This window comes from Ochotona princeps, chromosome 24 (assembly GCF_030435755.1).
Source record: "Ochotona princeps isolate mOchPri1 chromosome 24, mOchPri1.hap1, whole genome shotgun sequence".
In the NCBI taxonomy this organism is placed as follows: domain Eukaryota; kingdom Metazoa; phylum Chordata; class Mammalia; order Lagomorpha; family Ochotonidae; genus Ochotona; species Ochotona princeps.
This window is the reverse complement of record NC_080855.1, coordinates 25,411,462-25,426,387: the sequence shown is the minus strand read 5'-3', so window position 1 is coordinate 25,426,387 and position 14,926 is coordinate 25,411,462. Positions and strand designations below refer to the sequence as shown.

The 14,926-nt window shown below is 53.1% G+C and overlaps 1 protein-coding gene across 1 annotated transcript; it reads right to left on the bottom strand.

The window, feature by feature from the left end:
* Positions 1-5,482: 5,482 nt before the first annotated feature.
* Positions 5,483-6,156, bottom strand: LOC131483249 (cytochrome c oxidase subunit 6A2, mitochondrial). The gene is made up of 3 exons (XM_058680965.1): positions 5,995-6,156; positions 5,734-5,870; positions 5,483-5,627 (listed from the first exon to the last, which is right to left on the bottom strand). Exons 1-3 carry the CDS (start codon positions 6,065-6,067, stop codon positions 5,544-5,546), a joined length of 294 nt encoding a protein of 97 aa, XP_058536948.1. The 5' UTR covers positions 6,068-6,156; the 3' UTR covers positions 5,483-5,543.
* Positions 6,157-14,926: the final 8,770 nt, after the last annotated feature.

Below are 14,926 nucleotides of genomic sequence, written 5' to 3'. Positions count from 1 at the left end.
TCCTCCCCATGCAGACGCCCAACCTTCTGGATTTCCCACCCTTGCAGGGTCAGGCGCCCTGGCTGCCCTTTGCTTGCCTTTCACAGTAGAGACTATGATTGGCAGCTGAGCAACCCAGGGCTCCTGAGCTTCCTGAATCCTACTCCTGCCCCTGATCCGAAGCCAGCCAGTTGCTCAAGGTAACTCCAAGGGATCTTCTCCTCCCACAGCCAGCAGACCCTGCTGTTGGGGCACTTCCTGCAGCTCAACATGATGGTGACTGTGTGGAATGAGGGGGAGGACTTCTATGGAACCACAATCACCTTTCACTACCCAGTGGGGCTGTCCTACCGGCGGGTGTCAGGCCAGGTAAGTGGTGCCTTTGGGGTAAGGTGGTCTAGGACCTCTCCCCAGGAAACATGAACCAAGAAAAAAATACTTGCATAGATTTAAGAAAATGTTTGTGCCAAAAGAAATTCATCTTTTAACTGCATTTCCCATAAACTTTTGGAAATACTTTTGTATATAAACACACACACACAATGAGAATATGTGTAGGTTCCTGAATAATGTCAAGCAAACAGGCAGTGTGTGGGTTTGAGTTTTGGCTCCATTTCTCATTCTGGCTTCCTGATAACACACACCCTGGAAAGTGGTAGGTGATGACTGAAGTGTTAGGTCCTTGCTATGCCTATGGGGGACCTGGGTTGAGGTCCCAGCTTCGGGCTTCTCTTGGTACGATTATAGCACCATTGGTTGATAGCTCTCTGATTTGCTTCTGGATTTGGGCCAAGATCATTTCGGAGAATATATGCTGGCACACGCTGCATAGTATTTTGGAGGCATGAAGGTACTGGGTCTGAGGGATGTATTATGTTCAACTTCTGTAAGTGAAGTCACACCATTTTCAAAGGTGTTACATATAGCATCACCAGCAGCTTATGCATTCTGTGGCTTTTCACCTACTCTAACTGTTGGCATTGTCAACCTTCAATTCTTCTCAATAAGATGACAAAAGTATTTCTGTACAGTTTTCCAAAAATATGTTTTAATTCCATTTCCTATGAACATTTATTTTTATTTCTTTGAAAAAAAGAGGAGACACACACACAGATTTTCCACCTGCTGGTTCGCTCCCCAGATATCCACAGTAACTGGAGGCTAAAACCAGAGCTGAGAACTGAATCTGGGTCTTCCAAGTGAGTGGTAAGAATTTGACCACTTAGCCAACATCTGTTGCCCCAATGTTCACCTGAGCAGGAAGCTGGCCAGTCCTGAAGCAGAGTCAGGGCTTGAACCCATGGACTCTGAAACAATGTGTGGGCATCTCTAGTAGCATCCCAACCACTGTGCCAAACATCTGCCCTTTCCTGCAGGTTTATTCTGTACTTTTCTGATGACATTGAGACACTTTTCATGTTTTCTCTTGGAAAGCGTGTGATCTCATCTTTTTTTATTTTTCATTTTTTTTCAACTGGAATGCCTATGGCTGATCAACTTTTAAGGTTCCTTACATATTCTGGCTAATGGTCCCATTGTGGGTTCATGCATTAATTCTCTTTTCCAAGCCTGTAGCTTGTCTTCTCATTCTATTGATAGCATCTTTTTCATAGGCAGAACATTTTCATTTGCTGGTGGTTGATTCTGTCTGTCTGTCATTTGCATGTATGCGAGTCTTGTTCAGGAAACACTGCAGGAGACAGTACATGGCACCGTGACTTAGAGGCCACTTGACATGTCTGCATCTTGTATCAGGGCCTGGGTTCGAGTGCCAGCTCCACTGTGATGCTACCTGCCTGCTCATGTGTACCGTGGAACGCAGCAGGTGATGTTTAAATCCTTGTGTCCTGCCACCCACATGGGAGACTTGGGTTGAGATCCAGATTCCTGGCTACAGGCCAAAGTCAGCCTCCAGCAGACGTCAGTCTACAAGGCCAGCCAGCCCTAAACTGTGACCTCCAAACTAAAAGCCAACACCAGCCTTTTCCCTCCCAAGAAGCTCCTTGCTGGTATTTTCGCTAAAGCATCAAAAGCAGACCACCACAGGAAGTGAACCAGCAGATGGCTGAGGCCAGCAGGATTTCTGTGTGGCTGCTCTGCCTCTGTGTGCTGGGGGCTGGGAAAGGGAAGGCTCCTCAGTGCATCCTCTGGATTCTGCTGAAACTGGAGATAGTCAGCTACAGGAGCACAGGGATTGTGGCGTCACTGAGAAATGCACAGGACCAACCCAGAGGACAGAAATGATTAGTGAAGGAAGCCATGGATGGGTGGATGGATGGAGGGATGGATAGATGGATGGATGGAAGGTTGTATAGAGAAGGGGGGAACAGTGGGACTGGTGGACAGATGAATAAACATGAAGGAGGGATGGCAGGAAGCAGGAAACCCTCCCACAGCTTGGTGTTCAGGTGCCACCTCCCCTCAAAGCCTCTGAGTCAACCTGGACAACCACCACCTCTTTCCTGCATCCCCAGCGGGGAGCGTGCTCACTCCATCTCCTCCTGAGCCTTCCTAGCTGTGGTCCCTGCACTCTGCAGGGGCTTATTTGTGCTGACAGCAGACCCTGCAAACTTCCCCTGAGGCTCATGGTACACCCACTGGAGAAAGTATGACACCTGAATTCCTGGGGCATTTAGAGACCAATTCCAGAGTGAGAGTAAATCTATGCTAGGAAGAAGGCTTGGACCAGGTCAATAAAGAGCCTCAGGGTAACAGGGTCTCAGGGTAAAAGAGCAAACATAGTCTGAGGTGATTGAGGCAAGGGATGAAGCAGTGGGGTCCAGAACCTAACCCTGGGCCTTCTGCCGAGCTCCCGGCATCAGACCAGGGGCAGCCTCGGGGTGGGCAGTCACTTGTTCCTTGTCACCAGGCAGGAGGGCTCCACCAGGTTCTTGAACTTCTCAACTTCAGAAGAGAAGAACAGCAGGGAGGCTGAGCATCACTACCGTGTGAGTGCCAGGGGCTCCCCACACCCGCCCTGCATGGGGAATCAGAGTTGGAAGATGCTGGGAAGGATGCAGGGAGCAGAGGGCAATGGCTAAAAGATGCAGGATTGGGATGTGCCAGAGCCTACAAGGACCTCCTGTCTGGGTGTCTGCAGGTGAACAACCTGAGCCAGCGCGATGTGGCCCTCAGTGTGGACTTACGCTGCTGAACGGCGTGGCTGTGTGGGATGCGGCTGTGCAGGCCCCTTCCCAGGTGCCCACCGGCCAGCCTGTCCTCCCTGATGGGCCTCATCCCTCAGAACCTCACTCAGACATCCAGACCCAGACATCCAGGAGCCCCCTGATGGTGAGATTCCTCCGCCCCATCTGCCCCACCGCTTTTCCACACAAGTCTGACACCTCAGTTGTCTCCTGGGCATCATCCTGCGTGATACCCATTCCCCAACATGGCTAATGTTTCTCCCCAAGTTTCACTGTCACCCATTGTCTGAGGTTCCGCTGCCATGTCCCCTCCTTCAGCATCCAGGAGGAGCTTGAGTTCACATTGAAGGGCACCCTCAGCTTTGCCTGGCTCAGCCAGGTGTGTAGCCCTGACAACCCCTATCCAGGCAGCACCTGCACCATCTATGCCATCCTCTTGCCAGGCCGGTGCAAGAACTCTGAGCACCCACCCATCCTCACACACACACTCTTGCAGATGCCACAGAAGAAGGTGTCGGTGGTGAGCATGGCTGAGCTGGCCTTTGACAGGTGGGTATACTCACAGTATCCAGGTCAGGAGGTGTTCATGAGAGCCCAGGTAGGGCCAGGCCAGGATGGTGGCCTGGGGCTGCTCCTCCTGCATGGGACTGGGGGTGGGGAGAAAGCGTGGAGGGAGAGGAGGGGTGAGGGGGCTAGCAGCACAGCTGACCCTGAGCCCAGGGTGCTTCTGCCTCTTGCCCTTGGAGCTGGGAATGAGTGAGGGAAGGAAGGAGGGAAGAGGGGGATGCCGGGAGGGGCTTGGGATGAACAAGACCTGAACTAACAGGTGGAGACGGTGCTGGAGGAGTACCAGGTACACAATCCCGTGCCCCTAGTGGTAGGCAGCTGTGTGGGTGGCCTCCTGCTGCTGGCTCTCATCTCAGCCCTGCTGTACAAGGTGAGTGTTGTCACATGCAGCCCCAGCCTTCCAGAGGTGGGCAGCGGAGCCAGCTGGCCTTGCTTGGCTCTGCTCCCCACCCACTGCTTAAGTAGGAACACGGGGCGGCCTCTGTGGGCCAACCCATTGATGCTGCAGCAACAGCAATGCCCACTTCCCTGCTACCCTGCTACCATGCTTCCCCAGGGACTGAGTGAGCCAGTGAGGAGCCAGGTGCTCTTCTCCCTCTGACCCTTAGTGTCCACATCAGACTCTGGGCCAGAAGTGAGGCCAGCCTGGTTCCTTCCCTCCTCCCACCACCACCCGTTCCACCTCCCATCTCTGCCCCACCCTCTCACCCAGCTTCTGTGGTTTCCTTCCCTTCTAGCTGGGCTTCTTCAGGTGGTGGCACTCCAAGGAGATGCGGGGGAACCAGCCCACAGACAAGGCTGGGTTCCCTGGAGTGGATGCCCCCGGTGGGGATTCAGAGCTGGGGCTGCTGCCTGCCTCCCTCCCTGAGGGCACCTGCCTCCTGCTGTGAAGCCACCTCCCTGCAGCCCCCTTTGCAGCCACCTCCTGGGTGCTGAGCCATGCCCCCAACAGGGGAAGCCTGCACACTGGCCATTGCTTCAGCCCACCAATGACCGGCCATGTCCACTCGGTGGCATGTTGCGCGCATCGACGGCCCACGTGTGAGTGTGGACACACGGGATGAAGACATGTGTGACACACTTGCCTTGGAAAAGCCCCAAACCAAGGACTGCATGCTGTGGTGGGAAAAATTGAGGAAGCCTACTTGTGAGTGTTGAAAAATTCTCACTTTCTAGCGCCTGGGGTCAGAGGTCACCTTTGTCTGAAGTTGCAATGAGTAGTATCCTGGGAGTGTGTGAAGGAAGTGTGCATGCAGGAGTGCACACGTGTGTGGGGAGGGCTTCAGCATGTGGGTGCGACTGTGTGTGTGTCTCTGGGTACACATGTGCACGGGTGTGAGTGAGTAGGTGGAGGGCATTGTCCATGACTGTTGGGGGCAGTGTGTCCCAGGAGGTGGCCCAGAAGGTGCACAGCCCATTGGCTCCAATGTTGCCCTTCGATGGGCTCCCCAAAGCCAGCAGCCAGGCTCCCAGCAAGAGCTGACTTCCCAGACTCACAGGGACTCCTGCCAGAGGGGCAGAGAGAGTGACTAGAACCATCCAGCACAGGGAGTAGGACCCGAGGCCTCAGGCCTAGGCTGCAGAGCCGCTGGGTGGGATGGGGGTGCTCTGCAGAGGCAGGTTCCCAGAGGCTGTCACTCAGGTTCCCAGGCACTTGAGAGCAGCACATGGGCCTCTTGGCCCCACCGCGGGCGTGGGCGCGGGTGCGGGCGCGGGACCAGCACGTGGCCCTGACCACGCTGTACTTCCCTTTCTCCTGCCCCACCGCAGCTCTCCAGCCCACACACCAGCTCTACCCCACACAGGCGCACTTGGAGCTTCTGCCTTTATTGATCTGGGCCACCGCAGGCTTCAGGGATGCTCATAGCCCGTGGGCAGCGGGTTGCAGCGGGGGTTGTGGAAGAGCGTGTGGTTGCCGTCCCCCCAGGAGTAGGGCTGCAGAGAGAGGGGACAGGAGGAGGTCAGTGCTGCCTGAGAGCGACCCCGCGCGCACCGCACCCTCCCCGCCGCCAGGCCTGGCGCCAGGGCCTGGGTCTCCTACCTTGGTGCGGATGCGCAGGTGGTGGTAGGGGATGAACTCGGGGCGCTCGTGGTGGCCCGCGTGGAGCCAACAGTTGAGGGTGCACAGGGCCACGCTGGGCAGCGCCAGCACGAAGGTCAGCAGACGCCAGGTGCCGGCTGCGGGCGGGAGGGCAGGGCCAGGGCTGTGAGCAGGGCAGGCACAGGACGCTGGGCCACAGGGAAGGGTGGCCCCGCACCCAGGGGCTGGGAAGGCCCAGCATCAAGCAGGGGTCCCACTCACCTCCAGCCCCTCCGTGCTCGCCCTTGGCTGCGCTGGCCAAGCCCCGGCTCAGGGTCCTCAGCGGCAGAGCCATGGTGCTGAGGAGCTGAGGGCACTGTTCCGCTGTGGACTTCACTAAGGCCTGGGTCACCTTCCCTCCTCTGGGGCCAATCCCTGCCCAGCCTGGCGCATGGGCATCTATATTTAGAAGGAGCCCCACTGGCCTGAGGCCTCTTGGGACAGCTGCTGGGTGGAGCCTTCGAGCTATGGCAGGGGGCAGGTGCCAACTCCACAGCTGCAGGGAGCTGCTTTCCTCTGTACCCTAGTCTAGTGGGCTGACTCTGGTAGCCTTTACTGAATGTTTGCATAATTCATCATGTCCTTTTGCTTACTTATTCAAGTTTTGAATGGGAAAGGCAGAGAGTGGACAAGATGGCTATTTCATTCATTTCCCAAATGCCCACAGCAGAGGGGGCCTTAGGTGGAAGTCAGGAGCTTACTGCTGAATCCCTGTTCCAGTGTGATGGGGAGTTGTGGAGTGGGAAGGGTGGCGAAGGGTTTGTAGTGACCTGGCTGTTTGGACCATCCCTTGCTGTCTGCCAGGGGCACACTGGGAGGAGAGTCTGAAACTGAATGTGGTACTAGGACTCCAACTCAGGCACTCCGGTACCAGGCTTGGGCATCCCAAAGCAGGGTCTGACTGCTGGACCAGACACCTGCCCCTTATAGGTGTCTCTGAGTCTATCCCAGGCCTGTGCCAGGTGGGAGACTCAAATGGTGCCATTCAGCATGTGTATTCATCACTGTTGTTACCAGGGAGCAGGACTCACTGCCCCTGTCACATCAATACGCAACTGAGAGCCTGGCTGAGCTCACCATGTCAGGTGCGGTCACAGCATCTGTACGCTGCTTTGCCAGAACCCTCAGTGTGGGTCAGCTGCTTGGGGACGCCACCAGGGCCCTCATGGCTAGACACTGACCACCACAGCCTTCCTCAGTGCTGCCCTGCCGTGACGGCCTCTGGTCCCCACGCTTCCCTTTGGACATGAATGGGGCCCCCATGTCGCATGGTGTAGCCCTCAGAGGTGCCCATGTCTGCTTGGAGGATACCTGGGAGAGTGAGTTCTGCCTCCTACTGCCAGAAGCCAGGAACTACACCAAGACAGACACCCCCCAGTGCAGGAGTGTTACAAGGAGCTTGGTAGCCCAGCCTGACCATTGTTACATGCCTGCCACGCTGAGAACTTTGGACGCTGACAGAGACAGTGAAGTCTGGCTGCATCACGTGGACCTCAGACCCCGCAGGGCTCCAGGAAGCTGCAGGCCTGAGTGGGCTCTCTTGACAGCCTCAGCACCCAGCAAGCAGCTGGGGTGGAATGGAGGTGAGGGTATTTGCTAACTGCTTGGGATACTCTGCCTTGGGGAACCCTGTAGAAATGCCCAACAGAGCAGCGCCTCCCGGGGAACCCCAACCAGGATCAAAGATTGAGGAGCCCATGGAAGGAGGAGGACCCGGGGCATTCTCACGGCAGGCTGTGCACCTGCTCCTCCCATGGGTTCTATGTGCAGCACTCACTCCCAGGAGGCTGCTGCTGTTGTATTTTGGGATCCTGGTTAAATGTCACATGTTGCTAAGTTATTCCTGAGCCCTGAGGTGCAAGGCAGCTTTTCCCACAGTTGCCTTCCCCCACTTGCACTTGTGGGTGGCTGAGACAGTGCCAACCCGACCCGAAGCCCCCACCGCACTGGATCAGGTGTGGCTCCTGGAGAGATGTGAAGTGAGTCAGGTCCAACCTTCTTCCCTCGCTCTGAGTTTCCATGGTCATAGGCAGTTTTCCCCAGAGATTGCCATCCCTGCTTCCCAACGTGGTAGCACACACCTGGAGCTTTTCTTGCTGGGGTTTGAGATCAACGATTGTCCCTGGTGCTTCTGTTGACCCCCTGTCCCTGTCCCCACCCCCTTCCCTGTCTCCTTAGGTGTTGCATTAGCCCCAGTGCCTAGAAACTTTTACCGTGCAACCAGAGAACCACTTTTCACAGAGTTTTTATCACCATTGACTTCGGATCCAGGGAGAGCGGGCACCCGGGTGACGAGCTCCAGGAGGGGCTGGGGCTCTGCGTGCTGTGTGGAGAGGCGATGTGAGGCTCCACTGGTGATGGACCCTGCTTGGCGCCTGTGCCTCCTAGTCCGGCTGGACGCCGCGGCCCTCTCCCGGTGTGCGACCTCTCGTGGCCACACTCCCTCGGTGCAGGCACAGTGGAGCCCAGCAGTGCAGGCTACCTGACCGCGCCAGTCCATGGCCAGTCCATGGCCCATCGCACCTCGTCTCCTACTCCGACGCTCCGCTGTTTTGATTGGTCGAGAAAATTATATTTTGCTTCAGACAGAAAAATCACATCCATGGAAACAAAACGTACTTCTAGAGGTAAATATCAGACGGTGTTATATGCTGTTTTTTAATAACTGTCCATTGTTAAAATAATTTGATAAGGATGGTTAAAACACCGTTGGAGTGTGAGATTTATCTTCTTTCCTTTCACCTGTGTTCATTTGAAATAGAATTCAGGTGGATTCTAAGTAAGGTGGACATGTCTCAATTCTTTAATAGCAGGTCACACACCATTTGCCAACTCCTTCAGGTTAGTTTAGTGCAGGATGTAGGCAATGCTTTTATTTCTGGTTGCAAGGTGATACTCAATGCACAAACATCTTGTGTTCAGCATTTCTGCCAGCACTGAGTTCTGATTCTACATCCACTTGCCTGTATGTAACAAATTAGAACGTCACATGTTAACCAGGCCCCATAATCCATCTTTCACTTACCAAAAGCACATTATTTGCAATTTTAAGTCATTCCATGTAATTTAAACTATTGGATTACCCTGTTATGGCATGTTTTCATTTTGTCAGGTCAGCAGCATGTCATTGAAAAACTGAAGAGAAAAAAAAATCTGTTTTTGCAACCATATCCTGTGTTGTGTTGTCACTGTAGGAGATGCTCTTTCAGTTTCTTTAAAGGAGGCAAGTTTATCACAGCAGTGCAAGCCCAATGCCATTCTGACTTTGTGTTGTGTCCATCTGAAGGCAGCAGACAAGCTGGTACTGCCAATACATCCAGCGTTGAAACCAAGCGCTGTGAACTCCCACCCACGTGTCCTTAAATGATGTCCCCAGCTTGATGCAAAATCCACTCATTTGTATTTCTGTCCAGCTTCTTGGCAAATTGAAAATGAAGAGTCTGATATTTGTGTTAGAAGCTGAGGAACCTTGAAGCCAGGAACCAGGAGCCTCTTCTGGGTCTCCCAAGGGTGTGCAGGGTCCCAAAGCTTTGGACCATCCTAAACTGCTTTCCCAAGCCACAAGCAGGGAGCTGGATGGGAAGTGGATCTGTTGGGATTAGAACCGGTGCCCATCTGGGATCCCGGGGCATTTAAGGCGAGGACTTTAGTCGCTAGGCTATGCCGTCAGGCCCCACTCTCATTTTTTATACTATTGAAGCCTTTCCACTTTCTGGATGTAGGTTTGGAGGGAGAAGAAGGCTTCAAGGATGATGCAAACATGAAACACTGCTTTACAACCTCTTATGTTGGCCTTTCACTTTCCTCAACGACACTTCACTGTTTCACGCAGTAGTCTTGATCATATTTTAGTGGAGAAGATGCGAAGAAAAACCCTGCATGAGGAACATCCCTTGCCAGCTGTGGCACAGATTTAAAACTTGAGGTGGGCTACAAACCTGAAGAGTTTAACTACGTACATGATAAAGAACTTTGTGCCGGGAATGTGACCACTGATGCTTAACAAGCTATAGGGGACACACTTACCATCCCTCAGGTCAAGTGTTTTGCAGGTGAGTGTGCCAAAGAGCTCAACAGGAAACATTTAGCACTGGGCAGAAGCTGGGACGCCGCTGGCGTTTTCCAGGAATATTTTTAAGCAGGAAGATAGACTCAGTATGTGAACAATGAGCCACTGCCCCGGGGGAGGGTTCGAGGCTACTGGAGCTGGGCAAGGCAGAGGCCTCTCCGCTGTTTAGGTCTAATCCAGCCATGGAAACACAAGCTGCTGCCACCTCTTCCACATCACTGCATTCCTGCCAGGCAGCTCCATCCAGTGCAGAATCACCACAGCTTTGACTGAGTCTCCTGTCACGCTCTTGTCCACGCATGAACATAGCTGCATTGCCAGTGGGCTCTTTGATGGCTCCAACAGAGAAGAGATGCTGCTAAGGCATGGGGTTTGAAATGTTCCTACAGAAGGAACTAAAAAAGGCTGTGAGCTCCCGGGCCCTGGCGCAATAGCCTACTGGTTAAATCCTTGCCTTGCACGTGCCAGGATCCCACATGGGTGCTGGTTCATATCCCAGCTGCTCCACTTCCCATCCAGTTCCCTGCTTGTAACCTAGGAAAGCAGTAGAGGATGGCCCAAAGCTTTGGAATCCTGTACCCACATTGGAGACGAGGAAGAAGCTCCTGACTCCTAGTTTCAGCTCAGCTCAGCTCTGGCCATTGCAGCCACTTGGCGAATGAACCAGTGGATGGAAGATCTTTCTGTATCTCATTCTCTCCATATATGTGCCTTTCCAATAAAGAAAACAAATCTTTTTTTTAAAAGCTGTAAATTCCTTTTGCATTTTGTTCTTACTCACAGAAGTTCAAGTTTCCAAGCAGATTTATAGTCCTCCTCCAGGGCTGGTGTCGTAACATATCAGGTTAAATCACTGAGATGTCAGCCAGCATCCTATATGGACAATAGTTGGAGTTCCAGATGTTCTATTTCTGATTCAGGCCTAGGGTTCCTGCGAATGTACCTCATAAAGCAGTGGGAAGACTTGGGCCCCTGCCACCCAAGTGGGAGACTCAGGTGGAGTTCCTGACTCCTGGCTCGCATGCCTGGCCCAGCCCCAGCTGTTTGTGACCAAATTAGGGAGTGAGCCACTGGTTGGAAGATCTCTCTGTCTGTGAATCTGCTTTTCAATACATCTTAAAAAAAAAAAAAAAAAAAAAAAAAAAAAAAAACAAGCAAAAACCAAAAACGCCACATTGCTCCTTTTATTCATTCATTTTTTTCCCGTCTTAGCACTTGTAGCTATCCATGCGCATTCAAAGGTAGAGTCAGTGCTGCATCACGGAGCTGGAAGAGCAGTCTGTGGTGTTTAGGCTCATTCCAAATACAAAAACATGACTTGGTTTTCCCACTCACCAAATGGGTGACGAGCTGGCTTCCGTCATGGAGGGCTGTGTGGGTGACTATAGAGCATCATGTCAAACGCTGACTCAGTGTCTGACACAGACGATGAGTGTCCCGCCGTGGAAATCCTAGTGTTACCAAATTTTACCGTGTGACAATGAGACTTTTGAGACTACCTACGAAGCCACTTTCCATCAATGGCAAAGAGCTTTGGAACATGAACACAAACTCCCCAGCTATAACTTCTTTAAATGGATGATACATTTCCTAGAGATAACTCAGGCTCTGAAACCAGTGAGGGGAACTGCTGTGTGGGAAATACTTCAACTCTTAGATAAAATTGTGCCTCTCTCTCTCAGCGGGTAACCCAGCACAGGGCTGCAGAGGGCGGTACTCAGTGCAGTCACTGGGGGCCGGGCTCCCTCCCTCCAGGCCTCCTGATGGGATGGCACAGTGTGTTAATGCAAACGTGGGATCCCCACAGCCATAGTCTCAGTGCCTGGGATCAAGTCCTGCCTCCACCTTGGATCCAGCTTCTCAGTGATGCTGGAAGCATCAGATGAGTCCTGGTACTCGGATCCCTGCTACCTGCACGGGAGATCCAAAGGCAGTTTTCTTGCTCCGGGATTCAGCCTGGTCTATCCCCAGTAGTTGTAGAAATTTGGGGGAGTAAATGAACAGGTGGAAGATGCTGTGTCTCTTTCAAAGAAACAAGTAAAACTTAATTTTAAAAAATAACTTTTTAACAGTCCGTCAAAATCCGTTGATTATATGAGCTGCCGGTAGCCTCCCTCACGTTTGGACAGAACTACCTGCTATGGTTTCCTCTCCCCGTCCAGAGGGCTTCATTGAGCACCAGTCGGCCTTTTCCCCTTTGTGCCCATGGGAAATGGGAACAACCTGGACAGGTGCGTTCAAGAGGAAGAGCCCCACAATGAAGATGAGTGCCATCTGTCACCAGACACACGATGACAGCACCCGGAGTAGGCACTCAGAGAACTCTCCTGGCAACCGCTGCAGGACTGCTGCCTGCTACCATTCAACAGGCTGTGAGCTCCCTGGACCAGACCCCTGCACCCGGTGACAGGCCCTACAGCTTTGAGACCCGCCATCCTGGAAGCCCTGCTGCCCAGAAGCCCTATCCTGCCGCCGCAGTGCCTCCTTTATCCAACACTGAAGGGTCGGCGCCCACCAGGGCCTTCTCATTGCCCCCACTGTGGCAAACCTTTCTGCACATGCTCCAGCCTTGTCCTGCCCCTGGGCCTCCACAATGGTCCCAATGTGGGAAGATTTGGGGGCACAGCTCAAAGCCACATCATTGCCAGAGCCCACACAGAAGGTCCCTTCTGCTGGCCCAGCGGTGGGCAGATCTGTAGTGGGAAAATCTCCCTCTTGCTGCACAGCTATCTGAATCCAGGGCAGAGGCCTTGTCGGTGTGAGATGGGAAGCGCTTCAACCTCCAACCACACTCTAGCGCTTTGATGCTTGACTCAAGCCCCAGGCACCACTGAAGGTTCCGGCTACAGCAGCCTGTCCCTCCCTGCAAATCAACAGAAGCCCCCGATCCTTCCATTTCATTCTGGTCCATGCCCCTGCTCCACTCACTCTCCCCTTATCCTGCCCCTCTAGTATGCCAATCAGTTCTGCCTCTTGCCCCACTCCTGCTGCAGCTCCTGATCACACACATCCGTCCCGGACTCCTTACCTTACCCCATCCCTGACTTCACCTCTGCACCCTGTATCTGCCCCTCAGCATCCATCAGCCCTTGTTCCTGCATCACTCACTCCTTCCCCAGCTCCCCCCAGGGCCTCCTGCAGAGTCCGTATTCCCTGGTGAAGGCAGTTGTGGCTGACGGGTTCATCTGCAAGGAGTACAGAGAGAGCTCAGTGGATGCCCCTGCCATGCCAGCACAAGGACACAGGTATGCTTCACCCAGAGCTCCTCCCTGACCCAGCACAGACAGAACCACTTGGTGGAAAAGCCAATGCCTATGCATGGAGTACAGCTGGCACATCAATCAACAGGTGCCCCTGCCCAACCAGCATGCATTTGCTCCTGAAAGAAGCCATTGGCTTGTCCCGGGAGCCCCAAGGACTTCTGGGACACCTGAAAACTAAACAAGCTGGGTCAGAGTGTCTATCTATAGCTCAGGGAGACTGGGACAAAGCAGCATGCGTGGGGGACTTGTGGGAAGGGGTTCAGGTAGCACAAACAGACTCTCAATGCAGAACAGCATGACAGAGGCTAGTGCAGGTGAGGCAGTGCAGGGAACATCAGCTCCTTTACCCACATGGAGCCCACATCGATAAGAAGCAGTGCCAGGTCTTGAGGACCCTCCACATGGGATCCACTCACACCATCCACCCACCTCCCCAGTGCTGGGAGTTAGGTTTCTTCCCATAACCTTAAAGTCAACAAAGGATTTGCTTTGCTGGTGGTAGGCAAGGGTGCATCACTGGACAAGGGTTAGCATTACTCTTCAATTGCTTCTCTTGTGCACTTTGAGTCAGGATTTCTCAACTCACATGTGTGCATTGTCCCTGCAGTGCTATCAGAGTGGGGGTGCTGTGACCCCGGTGAGAATCAGAATAGCAGAGGAGGTCCTTGCTGGCATCCCCCTTCCGTTTGCCAACCCAGGTGCCCAATTGCTCTTCCTCCCTGGGAGGACTGCACCCCAGCCCACGGTCTGTCAGATACCATGTGCCACACCCCTAGCCGGAGGCCCATCACACGCCCTGTCTTGTTTGTTCTGACCTCAAGATTTCTCAACTGTTTTCTCTTCTCCTTGTCGCCTGCATTGCTGACTCAAGTTTGCATATTTGTCGTCATTGGCCTGCAGGCCCTCAAACCTCAGAAGCACCAGTCATACCCAGTGTCAGACCCTTGATGCGTCCCAGTCAATCAGTGGATTGAATAGCTCTGTCTCTTTCAAACAAATAAAAGTTAAAATGAATAAGATATAATCTCAAAAGCTTTCTACAGTGCACAGTGCTGAATACCTTTCATTAGTGCACAGCTCATTATTTGTAATGATTACATTTATCTTTTAGCGGAGAAGCTGGGCACATGATAATAGACGACCATTAGAACAAGTGCCTAAGCCCCTCCCAGGAGCAGCGGCTGTCATCCTAGGGCCCTTAGCTCAGGAGCGCTGCAGCCTGACAGCCTGATTTGCAGCTCCTTCTGCTGTTCATCCTGTGAACTGAAGGCCTGTGACATCACAGAGTCTCTGGTGGGATGCTTCAAATATTTTGTCCTAGGGCACCATGAACATAAATAGCTCCCATGTTGTGACTGACCTTTAAAAAAAATCATGTATATGAAAGGCAGAGAAGAAAGAGAGATCTCCTGTCTACTGCATCACTGCTCAGATGGCTGAAATAGCCAGGGCTGGTCTAGGCAGAGGCAGGGAACTCCAGCCCCGATGTCCATGTGGCTGGCAGGAACCACATTCAGTTTCAGACTCTCCTCCCAGTGTGCCCCTGGCAGATAGCAAGGGATGGTCCAAACAGCCAGGTCACTACAAACCCTTCGCCACCCTTCCCACTCCACAACTCCCCATCACACTGGAACAGGGATTCAGCAGTAAGCTCCTGACTTCCACCTAAGGCCCCCTCTGCTGTGGGCATTTGGGAAATGAATGAAATAGCCATCTTGTCCACTCTCTGCCTTTCCCATTCAAAACTTGAATAAGTAAGCAAAAGGACATGATGAATTATGCAAACATTCAGTAAAGGCTACCAGAGTCAGCCCACTAGACT

Bases quoted from the DNA above. Each gene is read 5' to 3' on its own strand.
- LOC131483249 (XM_058680965.1), bottom strand. From the start codon at position 6,067: ATGGCTCTGCCGCTGAGGACCCTGAGCCGGGGCTTGGCCAGCGCAGCC. The intron at 5,871-5,994 runs GTGAGTGGGACC...TCCCGCCCGCAG, and splicing joins CGAGCACGGAGGGGCTGGAG to CCGGCACCTGGCGTCTGCTG. The intron at 5,628-5,733 runs GTAGGAGACCCA...CTCTCTCTGCAG, and splicing joins ACCTGCGCATCCGCACCAAG to CCCTACTCCTGGGGGGACGG.